The 18,650-nt window shown below is 40.8% G+C and overlaps 1 protein-coding gene across 1 annotated transcript in view; it reads left to right on the plus strand.

Moving 5' to 3' along the window:
- Positions 1-18,650, plus strand: part of DCHS2 (dachsous cadherin-related 2) — a 129,357-nt gene that overhangs the window by 73,484 nt on the left and 37,223 nt on the right. The window contains exons 4-8 of the mRNA XM_074821269.1: positions 6,753-6,989; positions 8,387-9,406; positions 10,823-11,010; positions 11,503-11,602; positions 18,234-18,391. Coding sequence (XP_074677370.1) covers positions 6,753-6,989; positions 8,387-9,406; positions 10,823-11,010; positions 11,503-11,602; positions 18,234-18,391 — 1,703 coding nt within the window. The remainder of the gene's footprint in view (positions 1-6,752; positions 6,990-8,386; positions 9,407-10,822; positions 11,011-11,502; positions 11,603-18,233; positions 18,392-18,650) is intronic.

Raw genomic sequence — 18,650 nt, forward strand, 5'->3', positions numbered from 1 at the left:
GAGAACCCTGGGGAATAAGAGATGATTTTCAAAGTGGTCAATTTAGATGCATGTGTGGAAATCCTATTGGGATAAGTAGAATTATTTCTGCTATACAAATGTGCTTTTGGTGAGTGAACCTAGCTTGGTGATCTATGCTATTGTAATGTTAGGACTGAACACAGGATCATGGAGATCAGAGATATATTTTAAAAGAATCACCATATGTATTTCCTGCCTTTAACTCTTGAGAAACAGCACTTAGCAGCTAACCTACCTGTGGAGCACAGTGCATCTCCACAAAAATAAGAGCAGCAAAATCAAGCCCACAAGAAATTTTGTCATTGCCAGAGAATGGTGGGTGCCACAGAATCCTGTCTTTCACTAACGCATTTGTGTGTTCTGGGTGAACATTGGCATCGTTTTACCTTTCATTGTTGATAGGCACAAAGTGGTGAACAAGAACTTCTTGGGAGTTAGTGCCCTGAAACATGCAGTGAGTGAGGAAGGATGAAGCAGGTCAGAGTTGACAGTCGTGATTTTGCCCTTCATTAGTACTAGCTCTCACCATACACTGAATTCCCAAAACTGTTTTAACAGTTTACACTAGCCAGTAAGCACAGATTGTCCTGCAGCAAAATATCTCTAACTCCCAATGTGGCTGTGCTGCGCCGGTGCAGAGCTGTTCCCAAACTTGAGCCTGTGGTGGCAGTTGCTGTCATGCAGAGTCTGTCTAACATGTGTATGCAAATCATGATAGGCAGTCTTTGGGTCATGGTTTTGATTTATAAAGGTTGAAATCTGCAGTCAGTTACAGCCGTGCAGGTCTAGTGAAGAAAATGAGATTGCCAAGGTGTAAGTGAGGCTGGATGTTAATGCTTCATCTGGTATGTAATTATGCTTGTTCACCTGTGAAGCAGAATTGATTCCAGTTCTCTCTCCTGCAGAACGAGGAATAACCAGAGGTAAAATCTTCAAGGCACTGCAGTAATATAAACAATAAATTCAAAAAAGTGGGAATTAAATGTTATTAAAGGCAGTAGATAAAGACTGTCCATATATATGGGGAGCCAAGCTGCAAGAAAGAAGGTGGCATTTTTCATGCAGTGACTTGTGTCTGTGTGGACCCCTGCTGGGAGCTTTGGTCTCCGTAAAATGTTCCTCACAGAGGAGCCATTTCATTATTCCCTTTCCATTGTTAGTTTTTCTAGAAACTGTTTTTCATAATGAAAGAATATATTCTGTACCACAGCAACCTAATTGTCTTTTAAGTTTTCTGAAGCCACAAATTGCAGGCTGCAAATGACTATGGTAATAATAATAAGCTATTGTATTTTCTTAATTACAGAACAGGAGAGAAAGGAAAACCGTGACTCATCTTCAGCCTGTTATTTAGCACAGCACACCTCTGTTGAGTTTCTCACACTGAGTGTGTGACTTTCACAGCTAGTTCCTGCTGCTTGCAGTTAGCCCCATGTTTCTGCCTTTGTGATGTAGTACTAGGGGATCTCCTGCACTGTACTTCAGCAGATCAAATACACCTAACCAGCCTGCTCCGAGGTATGATGGCAGCTACTTTTGACCAAAGTGTCATGAATGTTCATTTTGGTCACAGTCTGGTGTTTTTACCTAACCATATAGAAAGTAGGATTCCAGATGCTGCTTACTTCTACAGCTTCTTTCCTGTCATATGGTGCCATAATAGAGCCTAATGTGACATGTTCCCCTACACATGGTAGAGCTGTCCCAAATGTCTGTATAGATTATATATCGCCAGATGCAAAGCTAATGCCGAGTCCTACAAATGCTGAAATAAACAAAATGTATATAATTAAAAGTCAAACTGGGTTCTTAAATATCCTGCATACTACAGTTTTGAGGCTGGAAGGAACCATATGGAAGACATACACTTTTTAATTGGAATCTGCCACTGTTCTTAGGGTGTCCCTGGTCCTGCAAGAGAGGACTGAGTTGGCAGGATTACCTATTCCCTTCCCTCCCTAGGACACAGCAAAAGAACGGAGGAAGAAAAATCTTTTATCCATTTTTCTTTTCTGTCTGCTTTGTGTAGCAGCAATGGCATGGACTGTACTGTGATCTGTCTAGGTCAGCAGAGAAGTAATTTTGGTTCTGAAATATTTCTGCTCCACCAGGTCTTCAGAGTTCCTGGAGTGGAGCACTGGTTGTTCCACCCTTTGCTAGGGGATGTTCTAAAGTCACTAGTGAATGCTTTGGGAGTAAGAATTTCAGCACAATGCTTTGCTGTAGAAGTTTTCCCACTCTTCACATACATCTTGAAGTATCCAAAATGGGAATGAGATATTTTTGGCCTTGTCAATAGAAAAATACCCAATTGGTCAAGTTAGTAAAATACAGTTAACTTGATTGGTCTTGTTTAATTTGACAGTGACAGTGTTTAAAATCCATGTTTATATGTTTAGCCTCTGGGAGGAAAAAAAAGGTTAAAACTTTGAGCTACAATTGCTCAGATTACCTCAGGAAATGCCAGAAGTTTATGTCCTTGGAAGACTACTTTGTTGAGCTGTCTTAACCAATTGTAAAACCTAATCATCAGAAGACAAAAAAGAAAAAAAAGGCCAAAATAAGGTTGATTCTTGGAAGTGCATCAGTTATTGGCATAGGAACTGGATCAGCAATGAATTCTGAATCCATCTGTGTATTTGCTGGGGTTTTACTGTGGTTTGTCACACTGGAATAAGTGTCCTTTGTTAGTGGAAAGCATTCTTCCTTGATCTTGAAGAACCTTTGAATGCATTTTAAGCATATCAAGACACAGTTTGTTATTATAATGCCTTGGCAGTATAATTGGAAAGTATACTGCATGCACATTTGAATATTTATAAGAATTTTATGTATTTTCCATTATTCTACATAAAAATGCATTGCAGCAAATTAGTGTTGTGGCTTCACACTGAATTTTGAGAATATATATTGTGCTTGAATCATGCACTGATTCTCTTAAGGCACTTTGTGTTAAATGTAATTTTTACGCTGCCTGACAAATAGGACCACTAGATGTCTGCCTTGAATGCCAGATATCATCTCTATTAAACCTGTCTTGAGAGCCAGGAAATTACAAAGATATCTCAAAGTTTAAAGGATTGGTTCTTCTGAGCTGCTGGAGGTTTTGTGTCTTTATTTTCCAGAGAAGGACTGGTGGATGATGTGGCGGTTGGAGGCCAACTTGGGTACAGTGATCATGAAATTATTAAATAGAGTTCCCTATTCTTAGAGAGACCAGGAGAGGGGGCAGCAGAACTGACATCCTGGACTTCCAAAGGGCTGACTTTGACTTGTTTAGGCACCTGCTTGACAGGATCCCTTGGGAGACGGTCCTGAAGGGTATAGGGGTCCAGGAAGGCTGGGCACTCTTTAAGAAGGAATTCTTACTGACTCAGGAGCAGGCAGTCCCCAGGTGCTCTAAGAGAAGCCAGCAGCAGAGAAGACCACCCTGGCTGAACAGGGAGCTTTGGCTGCAACTCAGGGAGAAAAGGAGAGTTTACAGCCTTTGGAAGAAGGGGCTAGCCACTCACAGTGATTACAAAGATGCTGTGAGGCTATGCAGGGCAGAAATCAGGAGTTCTAAAGCCCAGCTAGAAATGGATCTGGCTTCAGCAATCAAGGACAAAGAAATGTTTCTATAAGTATGTGAGCAGCAAAAAGAAGACCAGGGAGAGCCTCTATCCCCTGCTAGATGCAGGAGGAAACAAGTGATGAGGAAAAGGCTGAGGGGTTTAATGCCTTCTTTGCCTCAGTCTTTAATAACAAGACTAGTTGTACTGAGGGAATCCAGCCTCCTCAGCCAGAAGACAGAGATGGGGAGAACGACCTCCCCCACAATCCAGGAGGAGATAGTCAGTGACCTACTGCATCACACAGACACACACAGGTCTATGGGACCAGATGGGATACACCCGAGGGTGCTGAAGGAGCTGGCTGGGGTGCTCGCCAAGCTGCTTTCCATCATTTACCAGCAGTCCTGGCTGACCAGGGAGGTCCTGACAGATTGGAAATTGGCCAATGTGATGCCAATATATAAGAAGGGTTAGAAGGATGATCCAGGAAATTACAGGCCTGTCAGCCTGACTTCGGTGCCCGGGAAGCTGATGGAGCAGCTCATCCTGAGTACCATCATACAACACATGCGGGACACCCAGATGATCCGGCCCAGTCAGCATGGGTTTATGAAAGGCAGGTCATGCTTGACAAGCCTGATCCCCTCCTACGACAGGGCCACCTGCTTATTGGATGAGGGAAAGGCTGTGGATGTTGTCTACCTTGACTTTAGTAAGGCCTTCGACACCATTTCCCACAGCATTCTCCTGGCAAAACTGGCTGCTCGTGGCTTGGATGGGCACACGCTTTGCTGGGTAAAAAACTGGCTGGATGGCCGGGCCCAAAGAGTTGTGGTGAACGGAGTTAAATCCAGTTGGCGGCCGGTCACGAGTGGTGTCCCCCAGGGCTCGGTTTTGGGGCCACTCCTGTTTAACATCTTTATTGATGATCTAGATGAGGGGATCGAGTGCACCCTCAGTAAGTTTGCAGATGACACCAAGTTGGGTGGGAATGTTGATCTGCTCAAGGATAGGGAGGCTCTGCAGAGAGACCTGGACAGGCTGGAGCGATGGGCTAAGGCCAACTGTATGAGTTTCAATAAGGCCAAATGCCGGGTGCTGCACTTGGGCCACAACAACCCCCAGCAGCGCTACAGGCTTGGGGAGGAGTGGCTGGAGAGCTGCCAGTCAGAGAGGGACCTGGGGGTGTTGATTGACAGCCAGCTGAACATGAGCCAGCAGTGTGCCCAGGTGGCCAAGAAGGCCAATGGTATCCTGGCTTGTATCAGAAATAGCATGGCCAGCAGGGACAGGGAAGTGATCTTACCCCTGTACTCGGCACTGGTGAGGCCGCACCTCGATGACTGTGTTCAGTTTTGGGCCCCTCACTACAAAAAGGACATTGAATTACTCGAGTGTGTCCAGAGAAGGGCAACGAAGCTGGTGAAGGGTCTGGAGCACATGTTGTACGAGGAGCGGCTGAGGGAACTGGGGTTGTTTAGTCTGGAGAAGAGGAGGCTGAGGGGAGACCTCATCGCCCTCTACAACTACCTGAAAGGAGGTTGCAGAGAGCTGGGGATGAGTCTCTTTAACCAAGTAATGAGCGATGGGACAAGAGGTAATGGCCTCAAGTTGCACTCAGGAAGGTTTAGACTGGATATTAGGAAGCATTTCTTTACAGAACGGGTTGTTAGGTGTTGGAATGGGCTGCCCAGGGAGGTGGTGGAGTCCCCATCCCTGGAGGTGTTTAAGAGTCGGGTTGACATAGTGCTTAGGGGTATTAGTTGGGAACTGTCAGTGTTAGGTTAATGGTTGGACTAGATGATCTTCAAGGTCTTTTCCAACCTAGATGATTCTGTGATTTACCAGCTTCTACAAAAATAGGCATGTCTTAAAAATATTTGTTGGTATGTAGAGAGTTGTCTGTATTAGTTGGATCATTTGAGTTTGCTACAACCTTACTACTTAGCTCACTGCAATTTTAGTGTTTAGTATATATTTAGTTAAACTCAGACATTGTGAAGAAGAATTTTCTTGCATTTTGTCACCTATTGTCTTCATTTTTGTGTTGAAAATGTTACTTCACAAATAGCTTTCCATGTGTTGCAAAATCTGTGACCATCAAAGGGTCTTCAAATATTGAGGGATTTTTGTCACTGCAGAATAAGTGCAAGTGTTTTTCCTCCTGTTCCAACGACAGAGAAGATGCTGGAAAGGATAGGACAAAACAGTGTTAATGCTCTCTAGCACATAACTGTGTTTCCTTATTCCATCTTCTACCTGGCTGAAAGCACCTGATCTTTGACTGTGTGTCTCGGATTTTAAGTTAGTTACACAATTCATGAAGTAACAAACATACTGTGATCAGCTATATTGCCCTATGATTCAGTGTGCCCCCCTAAATCTTTAAGTATTCATGTTCACTTCATCTAGATGAGACATTTCAGAGTGCTCTAAAGGCTAATGATTTATTTGTGGGCTTATATCTTAATTCATAAATCCTTAATTTGCTTGCAAAGGACAATGTCTCTCATGGAACAATTAACAAGTATCAGTTTTGGATACTTGTTTGGACTGTTATGAACATCCCATAGAGAGCTATGGTTTGCATGTAATTCTCATTACTGAGACTGAAGTCTTCACTCAAACAAAGCTTTCTTTGACATTCATAAAAGCTTTTACTGCAGGAAAAGATGGGACAGGATTCCTGCCTGTTCATTCTTTCTATCCATACTACGCTCTTAGGTAGTAATTGTTAGATGTGGGTTTCTGTAGTAATATACAGAGTATTTTTAAACTGAGCATAATTACCTGATACTACTGAAGACTTATTTTAGCAGTTGGAAGAGACTGTATTCGGGGTCAGCGAGTCTCATTCATTGGAGTTAAAGGATGCAAATGTATTTATCTTGAGGAAGGCACGTCCAAAGTGCTGTATTTCTGGACAGAGCATTGCATTTTCTTTTCCAAGAATTACTTATGTAGTTTATATGAAACATAATTGTTAGCAGCTTGCAAATTCAAGAGACCTTAGAATTTACTATTAAAAGGTACTTTATCAGAAACTTATGATCAGACAGCAGGTGATTGCTTCCCAGATACTTTCTACAGAGCCCATTGCTCCTAAGATTTGAACTTTGGGTCTTCAACCCTGTTTGTGTGGATGTTTTATTTGTGGACTTTTCTGTTTACTTCCAGGAATTATTTACCTGATCTCAGCTCTTGGCCGCCTGGCACATTCTGCACTCTTCTTGACTGTTTCTGCGCGGGATGGGGGTGGCCTTTCTTCTGCCACCAATGCAGCTGTCACAGTAAACATCCTTCAGTCCGCTTCGGCCCCTGCCATATTTGAGAGATCCCGGTATGCTTTTTCTGTTCCCGAAGATGCACCTGAAGACAGCCTGATTGGCACCATAAAGGCCAGAGAGCCTCCAAGTAAGTTGCACACTCAGAGATTACACTGCATTTTTGTTGTCACCATTAGCTGGAAATATCTGCAGATAATTTTTTTTTTCAAACTTTCATATTTATTCCGCCTGAGCATTAAGTGGTATTTACTGTTAGTATTTACAGCAAATGATGTAATCACTGCTGTATCAGGATGCTCTTTAGAACAGATGGAGATTTGTGGTACTCTCCTTGGTGGTCCATGGGGATTGGCAACTGCCTTCATTTTCTTCCAGATGGATTTCTATAACTGTAAATGGGAGATGGGAAGCATGTTATGAAAGTGTAAGGGAGGGTCTATGTGATGGTGTGGCTTGTGTTAAAGCATTAGCCATGCAAGACAAATCTCAGAGCAATACTCATGATCAGAGAGTATTCAGAAGTTTCAGAGAATCTATACAAAGTGCTGCTGCTGAAAAAAAACAAAACAAAACACCCTCCTCCCCCCACCCCCACCCCCCCAATCAAACCAACTAAACAAATAAAACCAAAAAAATCCCACATTTTCCCAAATCGAGCAGTAAAGTCCAGATGAATGTTTATGGGACCTTTTGCAAATGTATTTAATCCATTCGGTTCCTTTATCATTTTTAGAGAGAAATAGGTTAGCTCATGCCAGGCCTTAGTAATAAAAGATGCTGTCCTGAGAGCCGTATATATTTGGTTCCTATGCAGAACAGTGGGAGCCATGAGTCCATGTACCAGCTTGATGATGGATCTGTACATGTAAGGTGGTATAGGCAGAGATTTTATACAAGTTTGAATAGTCAGGTCCTGCCACTTTCTTCTTCTTGGAAGGGCAGTGCATTGACCACTGTCCTCAGGGTGAGGTAGCATCTGTGGTGCAGCCTTGGTCATATGCCTGAACCTTTAGATATATTTTGCTTTATGTAGCATCTGATGTATAAGGGTTATAGCAATGGTCATCCATGAACTGTAAGTTCAGTAAAATCTAGTTCTTTCAGAGAAGTGCCACCTGTTTCATTCCTTGCTATAGTGAATGCCTGTGTGCAGTGAAATTACTCCCATAAGACTAATTTATAGGAGTGTTTTTTCTATACTTTAGATCAGGGAAAAACAACAGGCTATTATACTACTTTCTCTGTAGAGTTTTATCATACCAGTGAGATGAAAATCAAATGGTGCACAAGTGGACAAACTGTATACAGTCAGATCAAGCCTGTACAGTATTTTTTTTTTTAACTGAAGGGCTCCAGGGACAGGAAGAAGGAAGCATAAAAAGCCCAAGGAAGTCAAACATCTGTGTAGCTTACACTCACTCCACTGAATTTAAGAGCATGCAGACTTCACAGATCTTCTTACCAACCTTCATGTTATCCCTTTCATATTTATTTTACACTTTTTGTTGTTATTTCCATTTCTAGATTCTTTAGAAGTGGTTTCTTACAGAATTTCCTCTGGTGATCCACATGGAAGATTCTCTATTGACCCCCAGTTTGGTATTATCCGCACCAAAAAACAACTTGACCATGAAACTCAGTCTGTTGTGGTGCTCACTGTTCAGTCACAGTTGGGTAACTCCCCTGTCTACAGTAGCACCCAGGTCAACATATCTGTGATAGATGTTAATGACAATCCTCCAGTATTTCTTGCCAAATCTGATAAGGTAACTATTTCACATACCCAGCCTCCTGGCACTGCTGTCTACATTGCTCATGCAGAAGACAAAGACAGTGGCCTAAATGGGGCAATCAAATACAGTATTGCAAGCAAGCAGTCAAATGTGTTTAGCATTGATCCAAGCCTTGGAGTGGTAAACCTCACCAGGACAGTGTTTGCAGATAAGCGGCAGGAATATACTCTACACATAGCAGCTGAAGACTGTGGAAGTCCTCCTCTGACTTCTTTGCTGATGTTGACGGTAATTATTGAAGAGCAGATGATGGGCCCTACTTTGATTTTTCAAAACTTGGTGTATCAAGTAGAAATCAGTGAAGCTACCTCTCCAGGTGCCCGGATCCTTCAGGTTCAAGCCCACTCACTTGATCCACACAGCGTTGCGTCCAAGCTGACTTATTCCTTAGAGCCTAGCACAGATTCTGTTGCATTCAGAATCAGCTCTGATACTGGCTGGATTTATCTTTGGAAACACCTGAACTATGAATGTGCACAGATCCTAAGTTTTAGAGCCCTGGTCAGCACCTCCAAGGAGAAAAACCTCAGACAAAATGCAAGTACATCGGTAATAGTTAATGTCCTGGATGAAAATGATAATTCTCCCATGTTCGTGCGTGAGAGCTACTTCTTTGAAATGGAGGAAAATCCAATTCCCTGGGGTGTGGTTGGCACCATTACAGCTGTTGACAAAGACTCTGGAAGAAATGGACAACTTTCCTATTTCCTCTTGTCTGATGGAAAGTATTTCAAGATGAATTCCAACACAGGTAGCATTTTATGATTTGTAATCTGCCTAATATTGCTTTTGCAAAGCAGTTTTCCCTAAGGGAATGGAAGTAAAGTGTAAAGCTTTCAGGAACTTCTGTGAATCTCATGGGTTGATATGTGAATATTGTAACTCAGAGCTTCACAATTTGGGGAATGAAATAAATCTAATACATGTTCATGAAAAATGAACTAACCCTTAGGATTTGATTTTTTCATGACTTCATTCTGGTCACTTGGTCATAAGTTTTAGTGTTTGACTGGAACAAATTAAAAGAAGTTGTTTTAAGTTATAGCTTCAATAGTTCATATGAGGAACTTAACTGCCTGTGATCAAGTGCAGTTGAAAAGTTCTAATCAACCATAAGTAACTGTAAAGGTAACTATGATATTTGACAGTTACAGTGATTTCAAATATTTGTGAAAACTTCTGTAAATTGCATCAAAACTGAGTTCATGTTGTACATGGCTCCACAGAAATCAAATTGGCTGAGAGAAATTTTTCACTGCACAGGGTGTACTCTGCAGTGAATCACAAATGCCTTGAGTAATAGATACTATGTCCACATGGTATAACCCCACAGATCACAGCATGGACAGCCCAGAGGAAGGGAATCCTGTGAGGAACACAGGCACTGTAAATAATCTGGTTTAGCAAAATGATACGTAGCAAGCAAAGATCTGCTGTTTAAAATTCCTGTTCCCACATGTCCTGTCCTCATGGGGAGTGAACAGGCTCTCCCAGACTTTGTCTGTATGAATCTCAAAATAAAACTGTCATTTCAAAGCAGGTTTCAGTCGAGTACATTTATGGAAGTTTAAAGGCAAACTGAGTACTAGGAGTTAACCAAGAAGATCTTAAAATAATATGTGGTTATCTGTGCGAAGGACTTTGGTCAACCGCAAATCTACAGCTGTATTGAGTTTGGTTGAGCAGATGGAGAGAAGATTGGGTCGGATTTATTCACTGGGTTAACCAGAATGTGTAGGAGACGTAAGGCTTCCTGATTAATGTACAGACATTGTGTTGAGAATTTCTAACCCAAGGGCATAATAAAGGCCGATTGTCAGCAGTTAAAACCCTGTGCTCATGTATTATCTGTCCTGAAGTGTGGTGAAGAAAAGGCCAGATGGATTTCTCTGAAAGGTCAGCCTGTTGGTTCATACTGTTTTACACCTTTGCTCTGGGGCATCCGCTGTATGGTAAAGGATGTAATATGATGCTAAAGTGATTGACAGAATGTTTCTATGGAGGGGAGCTTGGAAGAGTGAGGTTTTAATGTCAGCAGTAAGGTGTCTCAGAAGACATGTATCATTATTTCACATGAAATTAAATGTGTAATTGCATGTAGTAAGATGCATGCTAACATGTAGTAAATATCTAACTCCCTTTTTCCTTCGTTTTCTTTGTCCCTCAGGTGAAATCATAAACTGGGTTGCACTAGACCATGAAAAACAAGCTCACCACCAGCTGACCGTGCTAGTGACCGACCACGGGTCACCGCAGCTTAACGCCACAGCAACCGTGTACATCGCGGTGAGGGACCTCAACGACAACAAGCCCCTCTTCCCTCAGGCACCCCCCGGGCAGGAGCTGCGCCTCCAGGTGGGTGCTGCCGCGGGGCGCTGCCTTGGGCCGAGCACCACCCTGCGGCAGGAGCCCGAACCCCCGGCGGGGAAACGGCGACAGCGCCGTGCTGACAGCGGGACGCAACCCGTTCTTGATTGAGACGCGGCTATACTTGGGAACTTCAGAATTTATCGAATGATTACACTTCTCTGCCTTCTATATTGTTAGATGTAAAGGATATACATGTGTAATTTTATTTATGTATGCAGTAGAATTTTTAAATTTCTGACCTCTGAGTCTGCTGTATTAAAGATTTTTGAATTAGCAATATATGCAGACCATAACAGAGGATTGCTAGAACTGTATTATTTAACCGTTTCCTGAAATGCTCTTTGCACTGACTATAAATATTACTGAAATGGAAAATAGAGCAACAGCTGAACTCTTGTGTTATGGCAAGGAATTTATTTTAAGACTTGCTATTATCCATGTATATTTGCAAATTATTTATAAACTACTTTATGACAGGTTTTGGAAGGGCAGCCATCAGGGACACTTATTACCACTGTCTTTGCAAAAGACTTTGATTCTGGAAACAACGGTGTCGTATTATATTCAATAGAATCAGGTAAGAATTTCAAGTGTTATTCATAAGAAAAGACACATTGAAATAACTAGAGTTTTAGAGGTGCCATGTATGCATACAGGATTTTATGTCTTTTTTGTGTCTGTTAGAATAAAGCTGCCTGTGTGAATAGGAATCAGGACCATCATATGTATTATGAAGCATCTAAGGAGGGTCAAGCAGCTACCTTTCCTCCTTTCCCCCTCTGCCCCATCCTTCCCAGGGATGTGGTTGCTTGTGTGGCTGGCCAGAGAGCATTCAAACAGCACTCGGAAAAGATGAGGACAGTGATCTTGTACTGTACAGTTTAGTGTTTCAGTCAGTTGTTTAACATCTTAAAGGAAAGATGATCTCCCTTTTCCCATGACCAATTGAAAATTTTCCTGCTAAAAGAGCAGTTCATGACAGTCTGAGACAGGGATCAGAAGGATCAGCAGATAATCTGGGCAAACAATGAAGCTTGTGGTTTTTAGTTCATGTTTCACCCTTTGTTTAGCACTGTGTTAACCTGACATAGCATGGCTGCTTAAAAACACTTCTCTTTAGTTTTCCCCATAATTCCTACATGTTCACTTCTGGGGTAAGCTATAGAATCCAGTTTTGTTTGCAGTGAAATCAGTAACAGACCAGTCCTAAATCAGAACATGAGTGGGACTGGGACGTTAATACTGGTAGGAGACATAGATGTGATCTCTGGTTTTGCTGCATACTGCTTGCTACACTTTCATGCAAAAGGGAACTCCATCTGTAACCAGTGAGGAAAACATGTCTGTTCCTTCTGCTTTGCTTCACTATTGGTTCAAACCAGCAAGAGGTGCCAAGAACAGAACTATTTCTTTTAGTTTGGTACCTGCTCTATTCTATCAGCTGAATGTAATCAGTACCTTTTAAGCTTGGTATATGTAGTCTGTGGTAATTTGCACATAGAGCATACTGTTTAATTGGAGTAAGAAAACATTTCCAATATTTCCATCCACCCAGTGTATTTCCTCAAGTGTTCTTCTCTGTGTAGGCAGAGCTCAAATGCGGGCTCGGTTGGTTTAAACTCATTACAATTATTTGTCACTGCAGAGTAAAGAACAAAATACTGCAAATCCACATTACTCCTCACACTTAAAGAGCAAGGGAATCTGTAGCTGCCTCTTGCCAAGGCTGAAATAACCAAAAGATTCCCATGGATTATGTTATACTGGGTCTTTACGTACCCTTTTGACTTCTGTGGAGTAATGGAAGGACTTTAAGATCCAAATCCACAAAGGCCAGAGAACTAACTCTGCTCTCTTCCACCAAGAGATGCTTAAAAAAATGAGACATTTAACAACTCTGTTGAAAAATTTGCAGTTGAAATATACGTAGATAATAAAAGACTGTAGGGTCAGTTTATGGCCACACTATTATTCCCTTAATTTGGATACAAGTAACTGCCTCTTTCAGAGGGAACTGGAGAGAATCATAGATGTCTGAATAATGATATTTTGCACGAAATAATTTCCCTTAAGAAAAGGGGAGTGAGTAGTACCCGACCCTTTGTTTGAAGGGTGACGGCCAGGCAACACGGGAAGTATTCTTCAGTGGTCTCTGCTTGTCTGTATATCTAACTATATATCCCCTTCCTTCAAACAGCACATTGGATTTTCTTACTGACTTCACTGTAGAGCCCCAGAGGGGAGTAAGTAAGAGTTCAAATTATAAAAATGACTAACAAAACAAAATATGACTGGCCTTGCAAATGTTGTCTCTAGAAAAAACAAAAGGATAAAAACAGCAGCAAAAAAAAACCCCACTAAAAGAGCCCTCCCAGCCTTGGAACTAGATATTTTCCCAATAAACAAATCCAGAAACAGCTGAGCTTCTCTGATACTAATTTTTGTTGTTGTTGTTAGTTGGCTCACAGCCTTTAACATCTGGTCTTCTGTTTCCTGGTGAAGTTCTTGCCTGGTTTATATTTAAAACAGTATTTTCTAGTTCTGGGACATTGTTCAGTTCTAAAATATGAAGAAAGAAATTTGATCTGATTTACAGCCGTATTTGTTAAACACAAAGACATCAGGTTAATTGGAGGCCTGCATGCAGACCAGTGCTCTTTTCAACAGTTGAGGGACTGCCACAAGATTAAGAGCTATGAGTGTTAATGTCAGCTGTTAAGCTAATTTTTAATGTTCTTGAGAACTTAAAGAAGTGCCAAGATAGCAGCAATAGATTAAGCTATGCAGGAGGACTAATGACAAATGCCAACAAATTACATAAGGAAAAATCTGTAAAAAACTATGAGATTTACACAACAGATGAATTCTAGCCTTCAGAGAAGTGTTTCCTTAAAAATGTGCCTCCCTCTTCTCAGAAAATCAAACCAAATCATCCTTAAACATTCATGTGTATGGAAATGCATGATCATATGGCCATACCTCCACTTCTGTGATGTCACTGAAGGAGTAACCTAATTCAGGAAGAGGTGAATCCCAGCTGTGTGTACTATTCCTTAGTGATGCTGGCAATTGGAAAGTGATTTGCCTGGCCTTCTTTATGACTGTCAGTAGGTTATAGTATAGCATTTATAACAAAAATTAGTCTGTATTTACAGTGCATCATAAACTATTGCTTTGTGTGTCAAGACTAGCACTGGCAAAGTAGAGGCTTTTACAGTTATATTTGGACCAGTTATGTAGATACATTAGCACTTGACCATCAGAGTGCTAGGAGAAGCCTAGTTTATGCTGCTAACACACTTGAATTGGCAAGTGTACCTACATCTGTGGGATGAGTACTTGTTCTCCAGGGTGATTTCCAAGCAGCTGCAGGGAACATTCATAGACTTGCAGAGGGTGGCATTTCTGTAGCAGCCCTGTGGTGTTTAAGCTCTCTGGGAGCCATGGCATTACCTTCTTCTTTTCTGTTAAGAGAAAAAACTTTTCTTTCATCTCAAAGGAGAATGAGATGGCCAAAGCACTAAGTATTTTAAAACCTAGGAAGGATAAAGTTCTTCAGGAAATTAGGTAAAAATATGTAGCTATCTCTGTGTACTGAGGTCACAAACACCTGAGGAAACTCTACTGTTACTTTCTGCCTGTTTTCTGGGCCATTTTGCTTGAATGCCAGTCCCTGGAAGGCTTGAATGTTCTACCAAAGTTCACAGCCACACATTGCCTGGTGTTTCTCAGGCCATCTTTTTTTGTCCAGAACTGCACTCTCTGTGATTAGGTTTGAGAGCACAGAGTTGAGAGAGTGCCTGGACTTTGGAGAACCTCATGTAAATGAAAGCCAGGCCAACAGGCTGAACAATCCAGAGATGGAAAATTTAAGTGAAAAAGTGTATCCCTTTACTGGCGGGTTAGGGTAGAGTTGCAAGCACAAGAAGAGATGGGGGCCATTAGAGTCCAGTTATTGAGAGATTTAATTTTTTTCTGTTCCATACTTCATCTGCTCTTCTCAATTTCCTTCTTTCGTATCCATTTCTCCTATACTTTCTTCTTTGTTCTCTTCATACAAAAAGGGACATCTTTAGGGTGTATGATACAAGCAGCAGTTGCCTAACTGAGGTGACTTACAGAGATGAAAGCTCAGTAAATGTTTCTGGAAGTGCAGGGAACATGAGCTTTTAGAGCAATGACGGACATGCTCTTTGCGTGTACAACTTAAAGCCACCTTTCCCGTTGTTCATCACTTTGAACTTCAAAAAGAATGAGGAGGAGGATTTGGAGTGTATTTAGAAAGTGACCAGGCTACCACTCACATGCACTTGCCCTCAGTAATCTTGGGCAAAAGTACACAAAAGTGGTCTATCTATTAGTACGTGTCATTTATTAAATCAGTTGAAAAGCAAGATCCATCTTTAGGTAGGCTTTTGAAATTCAGAAATTGAAGAAATTGCTTTGCTACAAAATGTAGTATAAAAGTTTGATTAGTCTGTCTGTAGATGAAGGGAAATCCATTTCATAAGGGGTTTTTTCTTGAATTTTTTTCTGATTTAGAATCAAATGGCTACACTTTGAAATTGTCCATGAATAAATTAAAAAATAGACTAATAAAAATATCAGAGAAATAGAAATGTTTCAGTTTTGACTGTTTATAGTGCAGTACCAGATAAAAAAGACGAAAACACTTTCAAAATGGAAGTCCCAAGGGGTTCTGGTTTTACACAATATCTCTTTCCAACATTATCAGACTTTTCTGTTACTTCTATCACCACCAAATATGCGCAAAACTGACCATTTCATGCAATATTTGGATTTTAGTGGAATTCTAGTCATCTAGTCTCTAGTGAATAATGCTATTGGTAATTTCTTTTCTGACCAGCTCTCTTTTATTTTATTCAAAAATGTAGATTCTGACCATTCCTTTCTCCTGTCAAATAAGCTTCAACCCTTCAGAAGCTCTGTGGACTGATACCTATTTCAGTTGAGCTTAGCTATCTATGTTCTGCTACTTGAAACAGGAAAAACAAGTGCTGGTCTTTATGCTAAGAGGTACTGGCTGTCCTCATGACTGCTGAAGCAAGGGTGAATCCTCATAGCCTTGTGCTCAGATAGCAATTATGTACTTGCAGTATTTTTGTCTCTGATTATTATTTTTTAAACTATTTTTTATTTTTGGTTCAGTTTGGTAACTGTAGCTCCATTTTGGTAGAAAAATGAAGGGAATAGTTTTCATGCACTTCTGTTTTCTGTTTCTTGTTTGTTCTCTCTATCAGTTATTTTAAATGTCAATTTTAGCAAAATGTTAAAAATATATGTATGCAATTCACATTATGTGTTCTGTTTTTCATATCTCCTCTGCCTTTTGCTTAGCTGGGATTTTTGTGTCATAAAACATTATATAGAACAAAATAGCGTATCTGTGAATGTAGACATGCTGTTGGGACCTAAACCAGGAAAGTAACCAAAAGCTATTTATGAAAACAGTAATATAGCAGCATTAATATTTTGAAACTAGCCCGAATAATGCAGGACTTTCTCATTCAATATAATTGTCTCTACGTATTGTTTCCTTTTGTTGGCAATTTCCTCGTTACGTTCCAGACCACTAGAGTCAACCCAGAAGGGACTCATGGAGCATTAGAAACCTATAGTCAGTCAAAAATAGCAGAACAATATTGGGAAAAACTCCTATTTGTTGATTGTGAAAACCCTGTTTTCTAAGTAGTTTGCTCAGTGTTTTTTCAAATTCTGCAGGTGCAAGTATTTTACAGTTGCAGGTGAGGTGATTGGATACAAAACTGAACATCTATATATGCAGCTAATTAATTTGCATGTGAAGATTTGGAGAACATAAACAGCTTCATGCTCACTTAGGTGCCTGTGGAAATATAGTTCTTTATGGGTGTTTTGTGTACTACATCTGCACTGAATTTATTTTTACCACAGTTGCTTATTAGAATAGCAGCTGTTATGCTGCATGACTTTAGCTCACTAGCACACCTTATTAAAAATTCACATAGCAAAAAGTTGTTTGCGTAGTATTTTGAGAGAAGTAGTTACAACAAGTTAGATTTTCTCAGTTTATGGTGAGATATACCAAGTAATAGATACTTTCCCAGTTTACTAAAAATTGGAGAGTAATTTGTAGTGCATTCCTTGAAAATGGGGGAGGTGGGTGTCAGTCTCTTCTCCCAAGTAACAAGTGATAAGATGAGAGGAAATGTCCTCAAGTTGCATCAGGGGAGGTTTAGATTGGAAATTAGGAAAAATTTCTTCACTGAAAGAGTTATCAAGCACTGAAACAGGCTGCCTGGAGAAGTGGTTGAGTCACTATCCCTGGAAGTATTTAAAAGACATGTAAATGTGGCACTTAGGAACATCGTTTAGTGGTAGACTTGGCAGTGTTAGGTTTACGGTTGGACTCAATGATCTTAAGGGTCTTTTCCAACCTAAATGATTATAATGATTCTAAGTCACAAAGAGCTATTTACTCTTCTATGGTAGAATTTTTCTTTGAAACTCTAGAATAAATGTAATATATAAATAATAAATGTGGCTGCAAGTAGTAATTTTAATTAAAGTTGCTTGTTATTAGCATGCGGCCAGTCCTTGATGAAGGTTGTAAGCATAATTTCCAATATTCACATGTTGCTCTGCAACAATTTACTGTAAGATTTTAGCTACTCCCAGTTAGCTCCTGGTTCAGAGCACAGGCACGGCAGGTGGCATCACTGCAGTTATGGTGTCTTAGGAGTAGATAGCGCTCTTTACTGACCCGTAGTCTGCAAGGGACGTGAGCCAGCTGTGTATCCAGCATCACTTATTTGACCCTTCATGCCGATTCAGAGACTAAGACTTAATTCTTTCTCTGGCCGTGCCTGCCAACTTCTGTTGGAAGTAGGAGTACCAATCCTGGAGTGTCTGGCTGCCCTCCTGATTCACACACCATTGGTGTGAAAAATGTTGGTACAAAATCGAGCAGTTGCTTTAGCACTCCATAGCGTTTCTCTGTAGCTTTCTAAATCCAGAGTAAGTGGTTTATAATAACTGTGTACTCAGTGAAGGAAGAAGAGGTGAACCAAATGAGCCAGAGAAATCCAAATGAGTGCAGCACGTTCCCTTTCCTCTGGGTCCTGCTCTTTTTTACCTTTAATTATAATGTTCAGTACTTCAGGCAAGCCAAAGAAATCTGCAGTAACCCATAACTTTTTTCCACATAGAAGAGGATACAGGATACTTCCAGATTGATGCTGTCAGTGGGGAGTTAAGAACAACCCAGTCTCTGTCACATGCTGAGAGATCAGGCTACAGAATGATGGTCACAGCCACGGACCAGGGGATGCCTTCCCTTCAAGGACATGCTGCTGTTTACATCCAGGTACTTGTTTATGTTGTATGGATAGAACAGTTATGTTAGATACTGTTTCTTTGAAAACACAATTTTGGGAGGAGCTAGGGAATTAAGGTGAAGAAAGGAAAAAGTTCAAAATTATGAGCACCTTGTCTCATGGTAACTTTCTTTAGCTGTTTTTCTGTTGAGGGAGGAAATGAGAGGGCAGACTCATTTTGATTTGTTAAGAATACGCAACAGCATTCTGGGTTGTGTTGCAAATAGATGATGTTTGTGCTTTATTAGG

The sequence above is a fragment of the Strix aluco genome, chromosome 4 (genome assembly GCF_031877795.1).
Source record: "Strix aluco isolate bStrAlu1 chromosome 4, bStrAlu1.hap1, whole genome shotgun sequence".
NCBI lineage: Eukaryota > Metazoa > Chordata > Aves > Strigiformes > Strigidae > Strix > Strix aluco.